This window comes from Salvelinus fontinalis, chromosome 28 (assembly GCF_029448725.1).
Source record: "Salvelinus fontinalis isolate EN_2023a chromosome 28, ASM2944872v1, whole genome shotgun sequence".
NCBI lineage: Eukaryota > Metazoa > Chordata > Actinopteri > Salmoniformes > Salmonidae > Salvelinus > Salvelinus fontinalis.
Window position 1 is genome coordinate 40,036,473 of NC_074692.1, and position 23,372 is coordinate 40,059,844.

Below are 23,372 nucleotides of genomic sequence, written 5' to 3' on the forward strand. Positions count from 1 at the left end.
GGCATAATCGCCCAACATCAGTGCCCAACCTTACTAATGCTCTTGTGGCTGAATGGAAGAAATTCCCTGCAGCAATGTTCCAACATCTAGTGGAAAGTCTTCCCAGAAGAGTGGAGGTAGCAAAGGGAGGACCAACTCCATATTAATGCCCAGGATTTTGGAATGAAATGTTCGAACAGGTGTCCACATACTTTTGGTCATGTATTGTATGTTCCATGTTGATAATGGTTTTGATGGTGATGATATTGCCACTTATCAAATGCAAAGCGTTTCCACAAACAAAAAAAGTACATTTTCATTGAAATGGCTAGTATTTGAAGATTTTAGTAGACATGTTTATGAGAGTAGATGACTTTGTATGTGGGTTCTGGGTTCTGTGCTGCATTCAGTAGGGGAGAGCAGAAATCAATGGCACCTTCAGACCCTTGTTTATGGTTGTGCCAAACCCAGAGCCTCACAACCGGATGACAAACTGGCTGCAAGGGAGGATGGGGGTGTGACGGTGGTAGAAGAAGGGAGGATGGGCAGGTGGGGGTGTGTGGAGGAGGTAGAAGAAGGGAGAATGGGCAGGTGGGGGTGTGGAGGTGTGGAGGGGGTAGAGGAAGGGAGGATGGGCTGGTGGGGGTGTGTGGAGGAGGTAGAAGAAGGGAGGATGGGCCGGTGGGGGTGTGGCGGGGTTAGAGGAAGGGAGGATGGGCCGGTAGGGGTGTGTGTGTGGAGGGGGTAGAGGAAGGCAGGATGGGCCGCTGGTGGAGGGGGTAGAGGAAGGCAGGATGGGCCGCTGGTGGAGGGGGTAGAGGAAGTCAGGATGGGCCGGTGGAGGGAGTAGAGGAAGGGAGGATGGGCCGGTGTGGATGGGGTAGAGGAAGGCAGGATGGGCCGGTGGGGGGGGGAAGGGTAGAGGAAGGGAGAATGGGCCGGGGGGGTTATAGGAAGGGAGGATGGGCCGGTGGGGTGTGGAGAGGGTAGAGGAAGGGAGAATGGGCCGGGGGGGGTTATAGGAAGGGAGGATGGGCCGGTGGGGATGGGGTGGATGGGGTAGAGGAAGGCAGGATGGGCCAGTGGGGGGGATGGATGGGGTAGAGGAAGGCAGGATGGGCCGGTGGGGTGTGGAGAGGGTAGAGGAAGGGAGAATGGGCCGGGGGGGGTTATAGGAAGGGAGGATGGGCCGGTGGGGATGGGGTGGATGGGGTAGAGGAAGGCAGGATGGGCCAGTGGGGGGGATGGATGGGGTAGAGGAAGGCAGGATGGGCCGGTGGGGTGTGGAGAGGGTAGAGGAAGGGAGAATGGGCCGGGTGGGGTGGATGGGGTAGAGGAAGGCAGGATGGGCCGGTGGGGTGTGGAGAGGGTAGAGGAAGGGAGAATGGGCCGGGTGGGGTGGATGGGGTAGAGGAAGGCAGGATGGGCCGGTGGGGGTGGAGGGGGTAGAGGAAGGCAGGATGGGCCGGTGGGGTGTGGAGAGGGTAGAGGAAGGGAGAATGGGCCGGGTGGGGGGGGGGGGGGGGGTAGAGGAAGAGAAGTGGCTGATGAGGGATCGAAGAGAAGTGGCAATGGAAAAACAGAGTAGGAAACTGTATATTTAGGTTACACTCAGGTGCCCTGCTACCAAGATTTGATGACTCAAAATGTCACTGTTTTCTACAGTAGTAATGCTTTGCCTGAGTGAAATGCATAGCGCACAGCTAGCTTGGAATGTGTATGTATGAACAGCCATCGATTAACTGTTGTATGAAATGCTTTGCTTCTCCCTGTCTCAACCCAGAGGAAAGCACAAACTCAATTACACTCAGTTCCACCCCATATCAAAGTTTGTTCCAAGTCCACACCTCAGAGGCCTGCATATTTCTCCTAATGAAAGATTTGATCCACACCACAGATGGAGTCACATACTGTGTCTTGTCTTATGCAGTAGCCCATGTCATTTTGTCAGTTTGCTTCTCTGTGATCATTGAAGTCTCTCTCTCTCAGAATTAAAGATTGTGCTGAAATCAAACTACTGGGCAAATAAAGGTATTTTTTCAATATAAAAATCTCTCTCTCAGATCCCTCTGTCCAGGCTCCTCATTTGACTGGGTGTAAGTCCAGTGAACAGGAGACGTTTAGGTGTTGGTGGAGTCCCGGAAGCTTCCAGAATCTCACGGAACCCGGAGCACTGCAAATCCAGTACTGGAAGAAGTGAGCAGAGAGAGAGAGCTGTTTATTTAAGTTTTATTCTCTCTTTATCAATGACCTATGCGGACTTGAGAGTAGGGGTGTGCCGATCTCGTTATACTCATAATCGTATCCGTTTTATTACACTTGATACTCGTAATCGGATTTACTCATGATCGAAAGACCAGGAAGTGTGATTTAAATGCGATTGACTTACTTGGACGTGGTTTTTTTCTGATCACGGATAATAATAAATAGTACTTGTGTCATAATAGTATTCTGAAAATTCTCCATATCCGTTTTGATAGTCGTTTTGTCCGGGTACTCGGCACACCCCTACTTGAGAGTATACCTGCATATACCTCTAAAATGTATATTTGCATAATAGACCTCTAAAATACCTCTCTCTCTCCCTTAGGAATGACTTGACGAAGGAATGGAAGGAGTGCCCTGACTACTCCTCCTCTGTGAAGAACGAATGTTTCTTTAATAAGAACAACACGGTTATCTGGATCAAATACTGTGTGCGGCTCCACTCTGAAAGCCAGAACAAAACCTACGATACCTTGTGCTTCGAATTGCAGGACATTGGTGAGGGCACAACAGAGACATGCTAATATGGACTGTTGTAGTTAACAACACTTAGTTGATAGCTCCTAGACACTTCTTTATGCCCAGATGCAGAAGTGAGGAATCTGAATGGGCCTGACTGGCTTACCTACTGGGTGGGGTCCTCAATGAAATCCCTGTTCATTTTCTGGAAGCCACTGATGTCTTTTAAAAATCCAGAAATTGACTGTTTGAAATACACAATTGTCATCAAGTCTCAGTCTTGACATCATCAGTGGCAGTTGACTTTAACACTTTGTTGCGTCCATCTACATGATTGGTTGCGGGGCCATCCAAACGTGTCGTGGGACGAGGGGTTGATTACTGTTTCGTTAAATCATGTTGACAGAAGTAATTGCGTTGAAATGAAAACCTATAAGCACACTGGGTTCCCAGGAGGACCAGGAGCAGTAAGGCCTAGAGGGCCAACACGTTATCAGAAATACCAGGACAACAGCATTGTCCTGTTGCATGTTGGTCAATGTCAGACCATGCTCCCACAGTTTGAATATACTATATCTAATTTGGACCTGTGGGTCCTTTACCTAACAGTGGGAACATGTGTGGAAATGACAAGTATCCGTATTAGACGGACACCGTAGGAAAAATAATGAAATATTGTAAAGCAACTTCTCCATCCCGCACCTCCAAAAGCAGAGAAGGACTATCAGCATGTGAGACTAACGATAGCCGAGCGATGGAGGCCGTTTCTACCAGAAACCCTGTGTTCAGAGGTGAATGGAAAGATGACAGCAGGGATGAACAGACGGAGGAGGGGTGGACAATCCTCAGGCAGAATAGAGCTGATGATAATGACTGATCATAGCAGCAGCTGTTGTTATTATTCAGGGAGGTTTCACACCGACTGGACTAGTGGATACAGGTACACTTGCGGGGACATGTTTCAGACATGCTCTTCTAATGTGAGGTGGACAGTGTGATAGACATTTTCTATAGCAGGGTTCCCCAACTGGCGGCCCGCGGATGATTTTATTTGGCACCCCATGTAAAAGTAAATAAATTAACTCTTAAATAAATAATTGATTTAAAACATGTTATTGTTGGACATAAAAGACACCAGGAAAAAAATCACCAGGAAATCAGCTCAAAGTGATGTAGGAAATCTGTTCCCAAGTCTTCCCATAGAGACACATGTGAACGTATCCCAATGTAATCAAGGTTTGAAATGTATGTTTTGTCAAATAGTGAATCTGTTTGGGCTTCTTGCGGTCAATTTGCAGTGTACAAGTTATTTATAATTATGTTCTGGCACCTCGACCCTCCGCTCAAGAAACAATCTGCTGGCGGCTGAATGTAGTTGGGGACCCCTGGTCTATAGACTAGCAGGGGGACGTGAGATGCTGGTCCTGGGACCCCCAAGGGGTACAGGCTTTGTCCCAGTCCAGCTCGAAAACACATGATTAAACCAATTGAGGTCTTGAAGACAATTCTAAATTGGTTGACTTGTTTCATCAGTGCATAATGCATATGGAGAAGGAAACCACTTTACACTATTTGTCATTTATTGGCCAGTCATTCATATACTGACCTAGGCCCTTTCGTCCCTGCCAGTGCACCCTGACCCGCCAGTGGCTCTGAATTGGACGCTGCTGAATATCAGCCGGTCGGGCCTGAACTATGACATCATGGCAAGCTGGGAACCCCCGCCATCGGCTGACGTATCCGTTGGATGGTTGACACTGGTGTATGAAGTCCAGTACAGGAGGAGGAACAGCTCACACTGGAAAGTGGTGAGTCACAGGGACACACACACCCTGACGGCGCTTTCAGCCTATTACCCAGCTGCCTCTGCAGCTTTGATGGGGCCGTAGCGGAAGCCAGAGCTAGGCCTTCTGGGAAAACAGGGTCTTGATGAGGGGCAGGGGTCAGAGGAGTTAGAGGGCAAGGCCAGGGAAGGTCACTGACAGATCAACCTCTCATAGACACAAACAAGTAGAGAGATTCTGTTGTCGACTGCCTCAATCAGCGACAGTACCAAGTTTGTTTGTGGCACAGAAGACTGTATATAGAAGCAAATTTACTCTGAGACATAATCACTTTTTATTTGGACATTTCATAGCTTTACATCCTCTCTTACAAATGTTTTTTCCCGTGTCTCCCTCTTCCCCCGTCTCTCAGTTGGAGCATGAGTTTGGCACCCAGCAGTCTATCTACGGCCTTCAGACAGGAGAGGCGTACGAGGTGCGTGTGCACTGTGCAATGAGGGCCTTCAATAACTTTGGGGAGTTCAGTGATGTCATCTTTGTCCACGTGCCAGAGATTCCCAATAAAGGTGAGAGGTCAGAGTCCGGTTGGGGTCGGGCAGGGCAGGTTGGGGTCAGGCAGGGTGCGGTAGAGCGGGGTCTGGGTGGAGTCAGACAGGGTGGCTCATGTTGAGGCAGAGGGAAGAGGAGGGGCGGTGTTGTTTACACTATTAAATGTAGTTTTACAGAGACAGTGCACATTAATCAACATTACTGTAAAAGTGCCCATTTTAGCCAGATGGCAAATTTTTCAACTGCCGTCCCTGGGAACAAACATGGCAGCCATCTTGTGCAAGGATAAGATAGTATCACTGCATAATGACAATGGTTAAATAAGTGTTCTTCATTATAAGATACATATATGTTGGTGGTGATGATGATGATGATGATAATGATGGTCCATGATGATGATGATGATGGTCCATGATGATGATGATGGCCGTGATGAAGACGATGATGATGATTAAGTTGATGATGATGATCCTGTTCTAGAGTCAACGTTCCCTGTGACTCTGGTCCTGATCTTCGGGGCTGTGGGCGTGGCCATTCTCCTCATGCTCATCATCTTCTCTCAGCAGCAGAGGTGAGGACACACACACACACACTCACACACACACACACACACATCTTCATCTCATCTCTTCCTCTCAGACTGATGGTGATTCTGCTGCCTCCTGTCCCTGCACCCAAAATCAAAGGGATAGATCCAGCACTGCTTAAGGTAAGACGACAAACACTGCGTGCGTGCGTGAGTTTGTCTTTTGAGTAGGTGTGATCAAGTATTTAGGATGTAAAAACAAGTGTGAATTGTTATGGCTCAGAGTGCATTACAGATTATTATACTCAACAAAACTATAAATACATGCAAAAATTTCAAAGATTTTACAGAGTTAGAGTTCATATAAGGAAATCAGTCAATTTAAATGCATTTATTAGGTCCTAATCTATGGATTTCACATGACTGGGAATACAGATATGCATCTGTTGGTCACAGATACCTATAAAAAAAAAAGTAGGGGCGTGGATTAGAAAACCACTCAGTACCTGGTGTGACCATCATTTGCCTCATGCAGCGCGACACATCTCCTTCACATAGAGTTGATCAGGCTTGATTGTGACCTGTAGAATGTTGTCCCACTCCTCTTCAATGGCTGTGTGAAGTTGCTGATGTTGGCGGGAACTGGAACATACACGTCAATCCAGAGCATCCCAAACGTTCTCAATGAATGACATGTCTGCTGAGTATGCAGGCCATGGAAGAACTGGGACATTTTCAGCTTCCAAGAATTGTGTTCAGATCCTTGCAACATGGGGCCGTGGCTTATCATGCTGAAACATGAGGTGATAGCGGCAGTTGATTGGCACGACAATGGGCCTCAGGATCTTGTCACGGTATCTCTCTGGATTCAAATTAAGTGCAATTGTGTTTGTTGTCCGTAGTTTATGCCTGCCCATACCATAACCCCACCACTATCCCGCAGCCGGATGTGGTGGTCCTGGTCTGGCGTGATTACATGTGGACTGCGGTTGTAAGGCCAATTGGACGTACTGCAAAAATCTCTAAAACGACATTGCTTATGGTAGAGCAATGAACATTAAATTATCTGGCAACAGCTCTGGTGGACATTCCTGCAGTCATAATGCCAATTGCACGCTCCCTTTAAACTTGAGACATCTGTCGTATTGTGTTGTGTTACAAAACTGCACATTTTAGAGTGGCCTTTTATTGTCCTCAGCACAAGGTGCACCTGTGTAATGATCATGCCGTTTGATCAACCTCTTGATGTGCCCCATCTGTCAGGTGGATGGATTATCTTGGCAAAGGAGAAATGCTCACTGACAAGGATGTAATTAAATTTGTGCACAACATTTGAAAGAAATAAGCTTTTGGTACGTATGGAATATTTGTATGGAATATCTTTTATTTCAGTTTATGAAAGATGGGACCAACACTTTACATGTTGCGTTGATATTTTTCTTCAGTATATTATTAATTAAGATCTCAGGCTTGACTGATTATGGATGTACACTATACATACAAAAGTATGTGGACACCCCTTCAAATTAGTGGATTTGGCTATTTCAGCCACACTCGTTACTGACAGGTGTATAAAATCGAGCACACAGCCATACAATCTCCATAGACAAACATTGGCAGTAGAATGGCCTTACTGAAGAGCTCAGTGACTTTCAACGTGGCACTTTCATAGGATGCCACCTTTCCAACAAGTCAGTTTGTCAAATTTTTGCCCTACTAGAGCTGCCCGGGTCAACTAAGTGCTGTTATTGTGAAGTGGAAACATCTAGGAGCAACAACGTCTCAGCCGCGAAGTGATAGACCACACAAGCTCACATAACAGGACCGCTGAATTCTGAAGCACGTAGCGCGTAAAGATTGTCTGTCTTCGGTTGCAACACTCACTAATGTGTTCCAAACAACCTATGGAAGCAATGTCAGCACAATAACTGTTTCTTCGGGAACTTCATGAAATGGGTTTCCATGGCCGAGCAGCTGCATACAAGCCTAAGATCACCATGCGCAATGCCAAGCGTCGGCTGAAGTGGTGTAAAGCTTGCCGCCATTGGAGTCTGGAGCAGTGGAAACGTATTCTCTGGAGTGATGAATCACGCTTCACCTTCTGACAGTCCGACAGACAAATCTTGGTTTGGCGGTTGCCAGAAGAATACGACCTGCCCGAATGCATAGTGCCAACTGTGAAGTTTGGTGGAGGAGGCTGTTTTTAATGATTCAGGCTAGGTCCTTTAGTGCCAGTGAAGGGAAACATTTACTCTACAGCATACAATGACATTCTAGACGATTCTGTGCTTCCAACTTTGTGGCAACAGATTGGGGAAGGCCATTTCCTGTTTCAGCATGACAATGCCCCCGTGCAAAGCAAGATCCATACAGAAATGGTTTGTCGATCGGTGTGGAAGAACTTGACTGGCTTGCACAGAGCCCTGACCACAACCCCATCAAACACCTTAAAGATGAATTGGAATGCCGACAATGAGCCAGGCCTAATTGCCCAACATAAGTGCCCGACCTCACTAATGATCTTGTGGCTAAAAGCAAGTCTTAAATTCAAGTCCCCGCAGCAATGTTTCAACATTTAGTGGAAAGCCTTCCCAGAAGAGTGGGGGCTATAGCAGGAAAGGGGGGACCAACTCCATATTATTGCCCATGATTTTGGAATGAGATTTTCGAAGAGCAGGTGTCCACATAATTTTGGTCATGTAGTGTATCTCCTACAGGTAGGCTAGGGAGACACTTGTGTTATATGATCCAAGTCTAGTTTTTCTGTTCAAGTACATATGATGAAAACACATAATCCACATTGATGTTAATTAAAAACATGGTTTGAGTAGAAAGTTGAACAATAACATACTATAAGAGATTACTTGTTGTGTTTTTATTATTACTTTTATATTAGTTCTCTATTTTATCTCTCTCTCAATTATTGGGAAGTAAGCATTTCACTGTTAGTCTACACCTGTTCTTTACGAAGCATGTGACCAAGAAGATTTGATTGTATATGCTCTAGAGATACTAGCAAACGGGAGGAGGATGTGGGGTCAGGTGTGACCAGGTGTCATTGTGTTGGTGTGCTGTTGAAATGGGATGTGGGCTGCTGTTGATGAGGAACATGTACTTTTCAAACAACCCCACCACTTGTACAGTAGCTCAAGTAAAACCACTGCGTCCCTATGAACAGGAAACCACTCAGTGTCCCTATGAACCCCTACCATGGTCAACAGCTCTGCACCCCCTACAGCAACTTTCCCAAGCCTCCCCCATTTCTCCTTCACCCAGATCCAGTTAGCTGATGTTCTGAAATAGCTGCAAAATCTGGACCCCTACAAATCAGCTGGGCTAGACAATCTGGACCCTCGCTTTCTAAAATTATCCGTCGCAATTGTTGCAAACCCTATTACTAGCCTGTTCAACCTCTCTTTTGTATCGTCTGAGATCCCTAAAGATTGGAAAGCTGCAGCGGTCATCCCCGTCTTCAAAGGGGGAGACACTCTAGACCCAAACTGTTATACACCTATATCTATCCTACCCTGCCTTTCTAAAATCTTTGAAAGTCAAGTTAACAAACAGACCACCGACCATTTTGAATCTGACCGTACCTTCTCCGCTATGCAATCTGGTTTCCGAGCTGGTCACGGGTGCACCTCGGCCACGCTCAAGGGCCTATACGATATCATAACCGCCATCAATAATAGACAATACTGTGCAGCCGTATTCATCGACCTGGCCAAGGCTTTTGACTCTGTCAATCACTGTATTCTTATCGGCAGACTCAACAGCCTTGGTTTCTCCTCGCCTGGTTCACCAACTACTTCTCAGATAGAGTACCTGAGTACTGTACGGACCTGATGTCCGGACCTCTGGCAGTCTCTATGGGGGTGCCACAAGGTTCTATTCTCGGGCCGACTCTCTTCTCTGTATACATCAATGATGTCGCTCTTGCTGCTGGTGATTGTCTGATCCACCTCTACGCAGACGACACCATTCTGTATACTTCTGGCCCTTTGGACACTGTGTTAACAAACCTCCAGACGAGCTTCAATGCCATACAACACTCCTTCCGTGGCCTCCAACTGCTCTTAAATCCAAGTTAAACTAAGTGCATGCTCGTCAACCATTCGTTGCCCGTACCCGCCCGCCCGTCTAAACATGGGATGATTTCACTGAACAACAAAAGAAATGGAATATTGAATGATCCCCAATGATCCATCGCATCTCCCAAAAATGTTTTCAACATATATCTTTAAAATGATAGTCTAGAAACATAGGCTTCGGTTGTCTTCCTCTCAAGCTTCCATGTCTTCTCCCTGGACCTCCTCAATGTCCACCTCTTGAACGTCAGACTCTAAGGCCTCATCTTCACTCTCACTATCCAACCTTGTTGAGGATGGCTCGTTGTCAGGCTCAAAAAGCCAAAAATTTGCCCGGACTGCCACCAAATTTTCAACCCTTGTATTGGTCAGCCTGTTGCATGCTTTGGTGTGTGTGTTCCCAAACAAGGACCAGTTGCGCTCTGAGATGGCTGATGTTGGTGGGATTTGGAGGATGGAGGCAACAGGGGAAAGAGCCTCAGATCCACAAAGTCCCTTCCACCAGGTGGCTGATGAGATATGTTGGCACGACTGCCATATTGCATCTCCATCCCAAAGCCCTTGCTTGGAAGTGTATTTTGTGAGACCTCCAAGAACCTTGCCCTGATCCAGGACAAGGTGGCGAGACATGGTAGTGATGACGCCATAGGTCTTGTTGATCTCTGCACCAGACAGGATGCTCTTGCCAGCATACTTGGTGTCCAACATGTATGCTGCAGCGTGTATGGGCTTCAGGCAGAAGTCTTCACGCTTTTTCATGTATTTCAGAACTGCAGTTTCCTCTGCTTGGAGCAACAGTGAAATGGGCAGGGCATTACATATTTCTTCTCTTACATCTGCAAGCAGAGTCTGAACATCAGACAGGATGGCATTGTCTCCAACAATCTGTGCAATGACTACTGCTACAGGTTTCAGGAGTTTCAGGCTGCTTACCACTCTCTCCCAAAATACATCATCCAGGAGGATCCTCTTGATGGGCTGTCCATATCGGCAGACTGTGAAATGGCCATGTCTTGGAGAGACTCCTTCCCCTCCAGGAGACTGTCAAACATGACAACACCACCCCAACGGGTGTTGCTGGGCAGCTTCAATGTGGTGCTCTTATTCTTCTCACTTTGCCTCATGAGGTAGGTTGCTGCTATAACTTGATGACCCTTCACATACCTAACCATTTCCTTGGTTCTCTTGTAGAGTGTATCCATTGTTTTCAGTGCCATGATGTCCTTGAGGAGCAGATTCAATGCATGAGCAGCACAGCCAATGGGTGTGATGTGAGGGTAGACCAAGTAGCCTTCATGTTTGCAGCATTGTCTGTCACCAGTGCAAATACCTCCTGTGGTCCAAGGTCATTGATGACTGGCTTCAGCTCATTTGCAATGTAGAGACCGTTATGTCTGTGGTCCCTTGCTCTTGTAGAATACTGGTTGAGGGGTGGAGATGATGTAGTTAATTATTCCTTGCCCACGAACATTTGACCATCCATCAGAGATGATTGCAATACAGTCTGCTTTCTCTATGATTTGCTTGACCTTCACTTAAACTCTGTTGAACTCTGCATCCAGCAAATTAGTAGATAAAGCATGTCTGGTTGGAGGGGTGCGTGCTAGGCGAAGAACATTCAGAAATTTCTCCCAATACACATTGTCTGTGAGCATCAGAGTTGAACCAGTTGCATACACAACTCGAGCAAGACATTCATCAGCATTCCCGGAGGACCGTGAGTTGTTGCTATCGATAAGGTGTCTGATTCATCATTTTCACCTCGAATAGAAGTAGAGGGATTTTTGTCAGAGGTTGCTTGTTGTGAGCGCTGAGGGAACTTTATGCACTTGGCCAGATGTGTTGCATTCTTCACATATGATTTGGCACAGTATTTGCAAATGTACACCGCTTTTCCTTCTACATTTGCTGCAGTTTAATGTCTCCACACATCAGATAGTACCCGTGGCATTTTCCTGTAAAGATTTTTTTATTTTTTATTTTTTTAAACCCAATACAATTCCATGTACAGATAAATAGTTAAGCAGTTAGATAAAACAACTGCTTTGTAAGATATGTGTTTTAAAATGAAACATGTATGGAAACAGGGTGAATTAACACTCCTTGTTTAGCAGGCTCAAGCAAGCTAAAACCCAATTGGTAGCAAAAACTAACTAGCAGAAATTGTTAACAAGTTAGAAATGATTTAAACACACTTTGCTGGAGGCTACTATTTACTAGTTAACAAATAATCATGTATGTCATATAAAATATATTCACCTCACCCAGTATTGTAATCAAAACTTACGAGAAAGCATGTAGTCCTTGGCTCAGACAGTGTAGTAGTGTGGGCTCATTAGCATCTCATTAGTGTGCAAGATCTTGAGAATCAGCTGTACATGTGATGGAAGAGTGCACTGTGCATGCAGAGGGTTGCAATTCCATTGAATTGGGGATAGTTTAACCAAAATATGCCACAAGACCTAAATTTGACTTGTGTATCCCACTAAAAAAGGTTCACTGTTATAAGAACTTTTTTGATGAATTTAAGCATAATTCCAAAATTCCCAGGCTTATCTTCCCATGGAAAATTTCCTGAAAAGTTTCTGACCCTTTGCAACCCTAATGGAGAGTGATAATGACAGCATAGGAGGATTTTACACTTCTCATAGCCACATACATTCACATACGTCATTATGTATTTATTTTACTTGTTTTACCTAGAGCCAGAATTGCAATTGAAACATTACTTAAAATACGTATTCTCTTCTTTTTTTTATACCTGCTTAAAACACAAAAAAAACTGTTGAAGTCGGAAGTTTACATACACTTAGGTTAGAGTCATTAAAATTCGGTTTTCAACCACTCCACAAATGTATTGTTAAGAAACTATAGTTTTGGCAAGTCGGTTAGTGCATGACACAAGTAATTTTTCCAACAATTGTTTACAGACAGATTATTTACACTTATAATTCACTGTACCACAATTCCAGTGGGTCAGAAGTTTACATACACTAAGTTGTCTGCGCCTTTAAACAGCTGGGAAAATTCCAGAAAATGATGTCATGGCTTTAGAAGCTTCTGATAGGCTAATTGACATAATTTGAGTCAATTGGAGGTGTATCTGTGGATGTATTTCAAGGCCTACCTTCAAACTCAGTGCCTCTTTGCTTGACATCATGGGAAAATTTTAAAAAATCAGCCAAGCTCTCAGAAAAAAATTTATAGACCTTCACAAGTCTGGTTCCTCCTTGGGAGCAATTTCCAAACGCCTGAAGGTACCACGTTCATCTGTGCAAACACTAGTACGCAAGTATAAACACCATGGGACCACACAGCCGTCATACCGCTCAGGAAGGAGACGCGTTCTGACTCCTAGAGATTAACGTACTTTGGTGCAAAAAGTGCAAATCAATCCCAGGAACAACAGCAAAGGACCTTGTGAAGATGCTGGAGGAAACAGGCACAAAAGTATCTATATCCACAGTACAACGAGTCCTATATCAACATAACCTGAAAGGCTGCTCAGCAAGGAAGAAGCCACTGCTCCAAAACTGCCATAAAGAAAAGTCAGACTACGGTTTGCAACTGCACATGGGCACAAGATTGTACTTTTTGGAGAAATGTCCTCTGGTCTGATGAAACAAAAATAGAACTGTTTGGCCATGATGACCATCGTTATGTTTGGAGGAAAAAGGGGGAGGCTTGCAAGCTGAAGAACACCATCCCAACCGTGAAGCACGGGGGTGGCAGCATCATGTTGTGGGGGTGCTTCGCTGCAGGAGGGACTGGTGCACGTCACTAAATAGTTGGCATAAAGAGGAAGGAAAATTATGTGGATATATTGAAGCAACATCTCAAGACATCAGTCAGGAAGTTAAAGCTTGGTCGCAAATGGTTCTTCCAAATGGACAACAACCCCAAGCATACTTCCAAAGTTGTGGCAAAATGGCTTTAACCTTTACCGCTCCAGCGTTCCGCCAGCGGAACTCCTCCCACATTCCACTGAAAAGGCAGAGCGCGAAATTCAAAATATATTTTTTAGAAATATTTAACTTTCACACATTAACAAGTCGAATACAGCAAATGAAAGGTACACATCTTGTGAATCCAGCCAACATGTCCGATTTTTTAAATGTTTTACAGTTAAAATAGCACGTATATTTGGTAGCTCACCACCAAATACAAAGAAGGACAGAGATTTTTCACAGCACAGGTAGCATGCTCAAAGCCAACCTAACTAACCAAGAACCAACCAAACTAACCAAGAAACAACTTCATCAGATGACAGTCTGATGTCATCTGATGTTATACAATAAATCTATGTTTTGTTTGAAAAATGTGCATATTTGAGGTATAAATCAGTTTTACATTGCAGCTACCATCACAGCTACCGTCAAAAATAGCACCGAAGCAGCCAGAGTAATTATAGAGACCAACGTGGAATACCTAAATACTCATCATAAAACATTTCTGAAAAATGCATCATGTACAGCAAATGAAAGACAAGCATCTTGTGAATCCAGCCAATATTTCAGATTTTTTAAGTGTTTTACAGCGAAAACACAATATAGCATTATATTAGCTTACTACAATAGCCTACCACACAACCGCATTCATTCATCAAGGCACGTTAGCGATAGCAATAGGCACGTTAGCGTTAGCGAATAAACCAGCAAAAGATATTAATTTTCACTAACCTTCATAAACTTTCCTCAGATGACAGTCCTATAACATCAGGTTATACATACACTTATGTTTTGTTCGAAAATGTTCATATTTAGAGCTGAAATCAGTGGTTATCCATTATGCTAACGTAGCTTCTTTTTCCCAGAATATGCGGATATTTCTATTAGACTCTCACCTATTCTGACCAAATAGCTATTCATAAACATTACAAAAAAATACATGTTGTATAGGAAATGATAGATACACTAGTTCTTAATGCAATCGCAGTGTTAGAATTCTAAAAATATCTTCATTACGACATAAGGCTTATGTTATAGCGAGAGAGTGGCCAAAACCTGGGCGCAAAACTACTAGTACACAGTTCGACAGATATATGAAATAGCATCACAAAATGGGTCCTACTTTTGGTGATCTTCCATCAGAATTTTGAACAAGGGGTCCTTTGTCAAGAACAATCGTTGTTTGGATTTAGAACGTCCATTGTCCCTCTTGAATTAGCAAGCGCACTAGCCAAGTGGCGCGAAGCTCTCCTTTCTGAACAATGGCACACAACACAACACGCCTAACATCCCGAATAAATTTCAAAAATCTAATAAAACTATTTTGAAAAAACATACTTTACGATGATATTGTCACATGTATCAAATAAAATCAAAGCCGGAGATAGTAGTCGCCTATAACGACAGCTATTCAGAAGGCAAATCCAGGTCCAACTTCGCGCCTTCCTGAAAACAAAAAATGGGTGACTCGTCGTGCCAAGAGGATTAATTCCACCTCAGACCAAGATAAACACTTCATTTCTTCTCTCACTTCCTCTTGACATCTAGGGGAAGGTGTATGACGTGCATGTATACTCATACGTATCATACCCATTTATAGGCAGGCCCTTGAACGGAGCATCATTTTCAGACTTTCCACTTCCTGGTCAGAAAGTGTGCTGCCAAATGAGTTCTGTTTTACTCACAGACAAAATTCAAACGGTTTTAGAAACTAGAGAGTGTTTTCTATCCAATAGTAATAATAATATGCATATTGTACGAGCAAGAATTGAGTACAAGGCCGGTTAAATTGGGCACGTTTTTCCCCCAAAGTGAAAACAGTGCCCTCTGTCCTCATCAGGTTTAAGGACAAAAAAGTCAAGGTATTGGAGTGGCCATCACAAAGCCCTGACCTCAATCTCATGGAAAATCTCTCACCCACACTAACTCTCCCTTTCTTCTGTCTCAAACCCATTCTCTCTCTCTCTCTCTCTCTCTCTCTCTCTCTCTCTCTCTCTCTCTCTCTCTCTCTCTCTCTCTCTCTCTCTCTCTCTCTCTCTCTCTCTCTCTCTCTCTCTCTCTCTCTCTCTCTCTCTCTCTCTCTCTCTCTCTCTCTCTCTCTCTCATTCAAGGGCTTTATTGGCATGGGAAACATATGTTAACTGCCATAGCAAGACAAGTAGATAATAAAAATGTACAGTAAACATTACACTCACGAGAAGTTCCAAAAGAATAACAACATTTCAAATGTCATGTCTCTCTCTCTGTCACACCCCATCCAGAAGGGAAAGCTGGACGAGCTGAACTTCATCCTGAGTGGAGCTGGTATGGGGGCTCTCCACTCCTACCCCCCGGACCTGTACCAGGACGTGCCCTGGGTGGAGTTCATCGAGCTGGACGCAGACGAGCCTGGGGAGAAGGACAACCAGAGCTCAGACTCACAGAGACTGCTCGGTCACAACAACCACCACGCAAACCATGGCTGCTCTCATGGCCTCGGGTATAGGATGGAGCAGGCTTTGTTCAGTGAAACATTTCTGAAATTATACTAGGAAAGTGTCAGTCTACAGGAGCCTCTTTTGGATGCATGAAGCAGCGTTAAAGTAGCTAGCTTCGGGATCTGGAATGGTACCTCCAGGTAACTCTCTCTCCCCTTCCACCCCTTCCTCTCTCTATCTCTTTCCTCCTCTCTCTCTCTTTCCCCCTCCCTCCCTCCCTCCTCTATCTCTCTCCCCCTCCCTCTGTCCTTCTCTCTCTCCCTCCCTCTGTCCCCCTCTCTCTTTCTCTCTCCCTCCCTCTCTCAGTATCCCTGATGATGACTCTGGCCGGGCCAGCTCCTATGATCCAGAGCTGCCTGACCAGGAGACCCTGATGTTAATGGCTGCCCTCCTGTCCTGCCAACCCGACAAAGTTGAGCCATGCTTGGGGAACTGGAGCCACTCAAGCACCCCGTCCCTAGATGTGATGGAGGTCCCATGCCCCCGGCTCCAGGCTCCAGGCTTACCTCCAGAGGGAGGGGAGAGGCACCTGGTCCAGACCCAGCTGGGAGGCCCTCAGAGCTGGGTAAACATGGACTTCTATGCCCAGGTCAGCGATGTGACGCCCACCGGAGGGGTGGTGCTCTCGCCAGGCCAGCAGGTCAGAGCCCCGGAGAACACTCCAACAACAGAGAAGGATAAGAAGGGAAAAATGGAGGGAGGAGAGGAGGAGAGTGAGGAAGAGGAGGAGAGGAGAACGAACAAGCTGAAGTTTCAGCTGCTGGTGGTTGTTCCTGAGACAGGGGGCTACACGACAGAGAGCAGTGGCCGGCAGATGAGCACCCCTGACCCCTCCTCACCTGGGGAGGTCTACCACACCTTCCCCCCACCTTCCGCCGAGAGCAAGCCCCACCAGGAGGCCTATCTTCCTGCTACCACCCCCCTAGGGGACTACCAGTCCCCTTACATCCTTCCTGACTCCCCCCCTGCTCAGTTCCTCCCCCCTGTTTCGGACTACACTGTGGTTCAGGATGTTGATTTCCAGCACAGCCTTCTCCTCAACCCCCCGTCCCCCCAGAGGTCCCCTACCTGTTCCCCACAACCCCCCTCCAAGCCCCTGCCCGTCATGCCCATAGGGTACCTCACCCCGGACCTGTTGGGCAACCTCTCGCCTTAAGAAAAACTACACCGCCCAGGAGGCCTTGGGGCATAGAGGTTGGAGGTCACTTGTCATAAAGTCAATAATCATTACAGACAGCCTTGTTCTACTTGATCAATGCTGGAAGCCAAATATGTCACAGGACAGACTCTACAACAAGCATAGTCGTTTGTTTGACAGTTTGCTTGAAGGGAAGCTGAGAAAGAGAAATGTTTAGTTGTTGTGTTTGGCTTTTATGAGTGACTGGAACTTGAGGAAAGAGCTTCTGTAAAATTGGCCTTTCTGGTTTGATAGAGCTTAAGGTAATGCGTGAACAAATCTTACTGTGTTCTTTCTGACTGAGACTGAGACACCGAAAAACCCACAGTCTGAAACCTTGAAATGCACGGTTCTCTAACATACACACAGATACACTTATGCACCATACATACACAGACAGACAAGCTCAGACATGGTTCTAGTTCTATGTTACCTGATACTTCAATGTATCTGTTGTTTGACTGATGAGGTGCAATGTAAACATTTGCCTTGCAGACACACATAGTCCCACCTTAATGTATATATATATATATATGTACGTTTAACATATACATATTTAATACTCTAGCTTGTTGGTTTAAGTCTTAATTTGACTGTAGATGGATCCAATAACAAAATGTCTGGGAGAATAACAAGCACATCTACTTGCCATTTATACAAACACACCAACTTTAACATCATCGTTATGGCCTCATTAATTGACAGAACACTTGAGTGTGCTGTTTGTCAAACTTAGCGCTACAGCGAGCAGTGACTATTAGTAACTACGGTCGTTCATTTCGCGCTCTCATTATTTTGCTTAATGGCCTATTTTTATGCTTATATTTCTCTTTCATCCTTTTTGCGGCAGAGTCGTCTAATTATTACCAGATTGAGGTCAGTTTTTAACACGGCCATTAGACAACCTGTCTGCACTCACTGTGACAACTCAGACACCGGTCACTATAATAAACAGAGAACAAGAAAATCTGTAACACCAAGCAGATTTCACTTACAGCATAGACTTAATTCTCACAATATAGGAAAGACTGCTTTTATATGTTCTACTTTCTTACTTTGTATAAATTGTAATTGCAGGGACAATAGAGCTCCACAGTGGAGGTGTCATAATAACTATAAAACCTAGCGGACAAACAGGGAAATGGTTCCAATCATTCATTTTCCACCAAAGGGGATTTTAGAAACACTTAAAATAAGGGCTATGTTTCGTATAGGCTTTCCCTGGCGTGACGTTTTGATAACCATGTAAATCTCTCACGGACAAGGTGACTTTATCAATATATTCAGATCTATTTACGCTCAGAATCTACATTTTTTAAATTAGTGTCAAAGTAGACATGCAAAACTACAAATCCCTGCAAGCTCCTGCACGTCATCTCTAGCTGACACCTTAATAACATACATTGTGTCAATTTAAAATTTGCACAAGACAGTTCATAGAATTCTCTGTTTAAATAAATGTTGCCAATTTATTCATTACTACATTTAGCTAACAATAGTTCATCCAGAGATTCTCACCTTTGCCTCGATTTGGCAGTCTAGTCCAGATCATCATGGCATTTGTAGTTCTTTATGATAGTGACATTAGCATAAATTAGCATTTCATTTTTGTGCGGGTAAATACAGGCAAATATATTGATAAGACACCTGGTCCGTGAGAGATTTACACGGTTATCAAAACGTCATGCCAGGGTGAGCCTACACGAAACACAGCCCTTAGTTGACCTATTTATAAAATCCCCTAAGGGAAAGATTTATGGTGGGAAAACGATTGGAATCATTTCCCTGTTTGACCACTAGGTGTTATGGGTATTATGACTCATACTGTGGTACTACTCTATGACTGGAATGTGAAAAGGGGTAGTTATAATATTTTTCTGTTTCTATTGTTTCTAAATGTAATGCCAATGTTAATGTGCTCTCGCTTGCACTTTGTAATGATAGTAAAATTAGCTCCTTTGATGTAGTGAAATATGTACTTAGAAGCTCAGAGCTTTCTATACGCCCAAAACCTTACAAACATACCCAGGCACGCACACACACAGAAGGGGAAAGGATAGTATCCACTCTTCTTTTGAGCTGACATACACACACACACTGTCGTAAAGGGCAACAACTGAAAGTGAACGGGAAATGTAACATTAAAACAAAGAACACTTTATCATATTTGATTAATCTGCATTAGTAATTCCAGGTGAACGCTATGATCCCTTAATGATGTCACGTGTTACAGCCACTTCAATCCGTGTAGATGAAAGGGAGTTAACAGGTTAAAGAAGGATTCGTAAGCCTTGAGACAATTCAGACATGGATTGTGTATGTGTGCCATTCAGAGGGTGAATGGGCAAGACAAAAGATTTAGGTGCCTTTGAACGGGGTATGGTAGTAGGTGCCAGGCGCACCGGTCTGTGTGTGTCAAGAACTGCAGCACTACTGGGTTTTTCACCCTCAACAGTTTCCCGTGTGTATCAAGAATGGTCCACCACCCAAAGGACATCCAGCCAACTTGACACAACTGTGGGAAGCATTGGAGTCAACATGGGCCAGCATCCCATGCTGGAATGCTTTTGACACCCTGTAGAGTCCATGCCCCGACAAATTGAGGCTGTTCTGAGGGTAAAAGGAGAGGGGGGGTGCAACTCAATATTATGAAGGTGTTCCTAATGTTTGGTAAACTCAGTGTAGATGTATCATCACTTCATTTGCTTAAAGTCTGTATTTTGCATTAGTATGTCATGTTTCCATGTATTGTGATCGTTGTTTATACTTCATGCTGTTTTAAACGTTTTTGTTTTTGTTTTCTACCTTATGCGCATTGAGCGTGGAAAATGCACACTACAAATGAAATATTATTACCATCATCAGAAAGATTATCTTCATCCACAAGAGAACCATCAGCTCCAGAGGATATGTGAGGAGCTGTCCCACTGAACCAAAACTGGTTGCATCAACATTGTTTCCACGTCATTTCAACAAACAAATTCAATGTGATTACGTTGAGTCAATGTGGAAAACTGATTGGATTTGCAAAGTTTCTGTGTATATCTGGGATACATTCAGCCTGTACAAACTGCATCATACAGACTAAAAGCCTCTATAAGTGCAGGAAATCTGTGATTATTTTGTGTTGTTCACTACAGGAACTCTTGGACTTGACGATTTGCATGGCTTTTTCAGAAATACAACAGCATAGAATAAGCTATTTTAGATCGAGGCTGTGATACACAGCCCTTGCCAATCAAACCTTAAGACCAGGTTTCTGAGGTAAATATGATAACATATATTATGCCGGCACAGCAAGAATGTTCACTTGTGGATTAATCTATTTAACAATTAATGAATGATAACTGTTTTTAGACACATGATATCGTTCACAACCTGTGCAAATGTGCCATTCTCTGTCATGCTTATTCTCTCTTTCTCTCGCTCTTTCTCTCACTCTCTTTCTCTCGCTTTCTCTCTTTCTGCTACCAGCATGTAAACATTGAAAAATAAATGTCTTAATATATCTACTAGTGCTGTAACAACTACTGTATTATGTATGTTGTATTTTGTCTTGTTACTAGTCAGAAATATTGCTGCTTGGTACGTTTCCTCTCTGCATTCAGCCTTGCCACAGGCTTATTCAGGCGGATGTAACTTCATAGAAGGTTGAAATAGAAATGCATTATCTTGGAACAGACATGGTTCTATGTTGTGTAGTAGAATATGAAAGCATTGGAGTCAGCTCTATTCATTGCATTTCTATATGCAACATTCTAAAACTTTGCAATTAACTGAATAAGCCAGAGGTGCCTATGTGTATGTACACTATAAGGAAAGCTCTATCAGATTATTTAGATAAGTACTGCTAAGGTTTAGTCTGTTGGACATTGGTAAATGTTTGTATAGTGGAATGTACTATACGACATGCACGTGGTTTGTAGCATCCAAAGTTGCTATACCCAAGGTATAACATTATGACACTGTCATAACCTGTCATAATATGGTCATATCACTGTCATGACCCATATATTTACACCTGTTGTGACATATTATGCATTATTTTGTGGCTGGTTATGACACCTACATAAGTGTCAAAACCCACATTTATTCAAATTAGTTTTTCCATGCCAAATAGTTTCCTTTCTTTGAAAGTTTGTTTCTTAAATCCTTTTTTGTTGTTGCAATGAATTCTTTACAGTAATGTTTTTTTCATCATATTTTAATGAACTTGTAGAAAATACACTTTTTGACACTGTCATGAAGCATTATGACCATCCTGTGTCACTTTACTTGGTCTAAGAAAGTACACTTTATGACACTGTCAAGAAGCATTATCAACATCATAATCATATAAGCCTCGTACATGAGTGTCTTGTTCGCCTCCTGCATTGAGGGTAGGTAATACTGTGGACTCGTAGGCTATGGTGAAATGGAACGTTTTGCCTTGTGGGTTTTGACATTCTTATGTAGGTGTCATAACCAGTCATAAAATAACGCAATATATGTCACAATGGGTCTAAATATATATGTCATGACAACGTTATGACATTATGACATGGTTATGACTCTCATAACCTGTTATGACGCTGGGTGTCAAGTAAAGTGTTACCATTCAAGGTTACCAGACATTTGTTTACCATTTGTGTCAGTAATTTTGCCAATGTACCTTATGTTAAATTGAATACTAATGTGTCAATATTAGCTCAATTATTTGTGCTTTGGAATATTAGACACTATATGATTTAGGCTGTTATATTTTGTATTTCAGACTAAGTCAAGTCTGTGAATTATCTATCATGAATGCATAGCAAAGTCTGTTGTAAAATTGTATAATAATTGAAGGTGGAGACACCTATCAATAAGCTTCAATGACATTGTTTAAAATATTGCCTTCTTATTCACTACAAAGATAAGATAATGTGTGTTTTGATCCATCAGCCAATAAGAAGCTTTCCTACAGAGTATTTTGTATATGGTGATACAGTATAGATATGGTAGCACAAGTATTATTTCAAGATAAAAGCCAATATCTTAGTCTGATCGTACTGTAACTGAACTCTATATTGTTTTTGTACAATCCCATGTCATCTGTGTCAAAGGGTTATCGTAAGTGTTTCATACGTTGACAATTAAGAGTGAGATGAGCAGGAGGGTACTACTATGAGTTATAGTGGTTTTTAAATCGACATGAAACGTTTGCATCAGCAGACCAGAGCATCGACGCTACAGGCTCAGGTTATGTTATGTTATGTTTGTTTGTTATTTTTAGGCTGAAAGTGTTGAGTTCTGGGATTTATTTTGGAGTTGATTGGCTATACACCCTGCTTGACAAAATGTGACAGGGTCTGGTTTGAGGGCCTCGACGTTCCACGGGTTTCTGAAGTTCTGCTGCATTGTTTTCTTTCATGTTTTCTGTTAAATCTTTCAAAAAGATGCACAATAAATACATATCTTTGTCGGTTAGGTATTTGTACATTGTTGTTGATTTCTCACACTACTTAAGAAGGTCATGCCTGAGTGTAGATTTAAAGGCCAGAATGCATGGGCCATTAAACCTTCTGATGCAGATGAAATAGGAGCGTGATATTCCACATTTTAGGTCACTCAGGATGAGTTCACAATGTGCTGTGACAGTGGAGGGTGTTGATTCAGTAAATGCTCTACACAGCAAGGAATAAAGAGTGTGTGCGTGCTCGCGCGTTTGTCCATGCATCTGTGTGGGTCTCTCCGGCGCTAAGTGGATCAGGAAGCATCCTGGAAGCAGCCCTGTGTCGAGAGGACAACAGATTGGCCAATTAGACAGAGCCTGTGTACCCAGCTGCTCAGTGTGGGGCTGATTGGATCAGAGAGCCAGCCACTCACAGGTCTGCGTCCCAGGACATTGCAGGTAATTACCCATAAGTCACTGCTCCCCCTGTATTGGATCTTCAGGCCAATTACGCCCACGCTATCTGCCCACACAGCACTCGTTTATTGCCTCTGCTTGCTTGTTGACCTTCTTAGAGGAGCAGTCTCAATGGTTATTCAGCTCCATTACAGTTGCTGTGCAGAGACGCTTCTGGAATATGCTTTTTAAAGGTGGAAGAGGATGCCTTGACCCCATTACATAAACTCCTAAGTACACTGAGTGTACAAA

At 43.8% G+C, this 23,372-nt stretch overlaps 1 protein-coding gene across 2 annotated transcripts in view; it reads left to right on the top strand.

Annotated features, from left to right (window-relative positions):
• Positions 1-22,699, top strand: part of LOC129826702 (growth hormone receptor-like) — an 83,505-nt gene extending 60,806 nt beyond the window's left edge. For both annotated transcript variants that reach the window (XM_055887710.1, XM_055887709.1), the window contains exons 3-10: positions 2,043-2,175; positions 2,570-2,742; positions 4,333-4,511; positions 4,900-5,053; positions 5,517-5,607; positions 5,676-5,745; positions 15,859-16,076; positions 16,381-22,699. In XM_055887710.1, the coding sequence (XP_055743685.1) occupies positions 2,043-2,175; positions 2,570-2,742; positions 4,333-4,511; positions 4,900-5,053; positions 5,517-5,607; positions 5,676-5,745; positions 15,859-16,076; positions 16,381-17,230 (1,868 nt within the window). In that variant the 3' untranslated portion in view covers positions 17,231-22,699. The remainder of the gene's footprint in view (positions 1-2,042; positions 2,176-2,569; positions 2,743-4,332; positions 4,512-4,899; positions 5,054-5,516; positions 5,608-5,675; positions 5,746-15,858; positions 16,077-16,380) is intronic.
• The last annotated feature ends 673 nt before the right edge of the window (positions 22,700-23,372 follow it).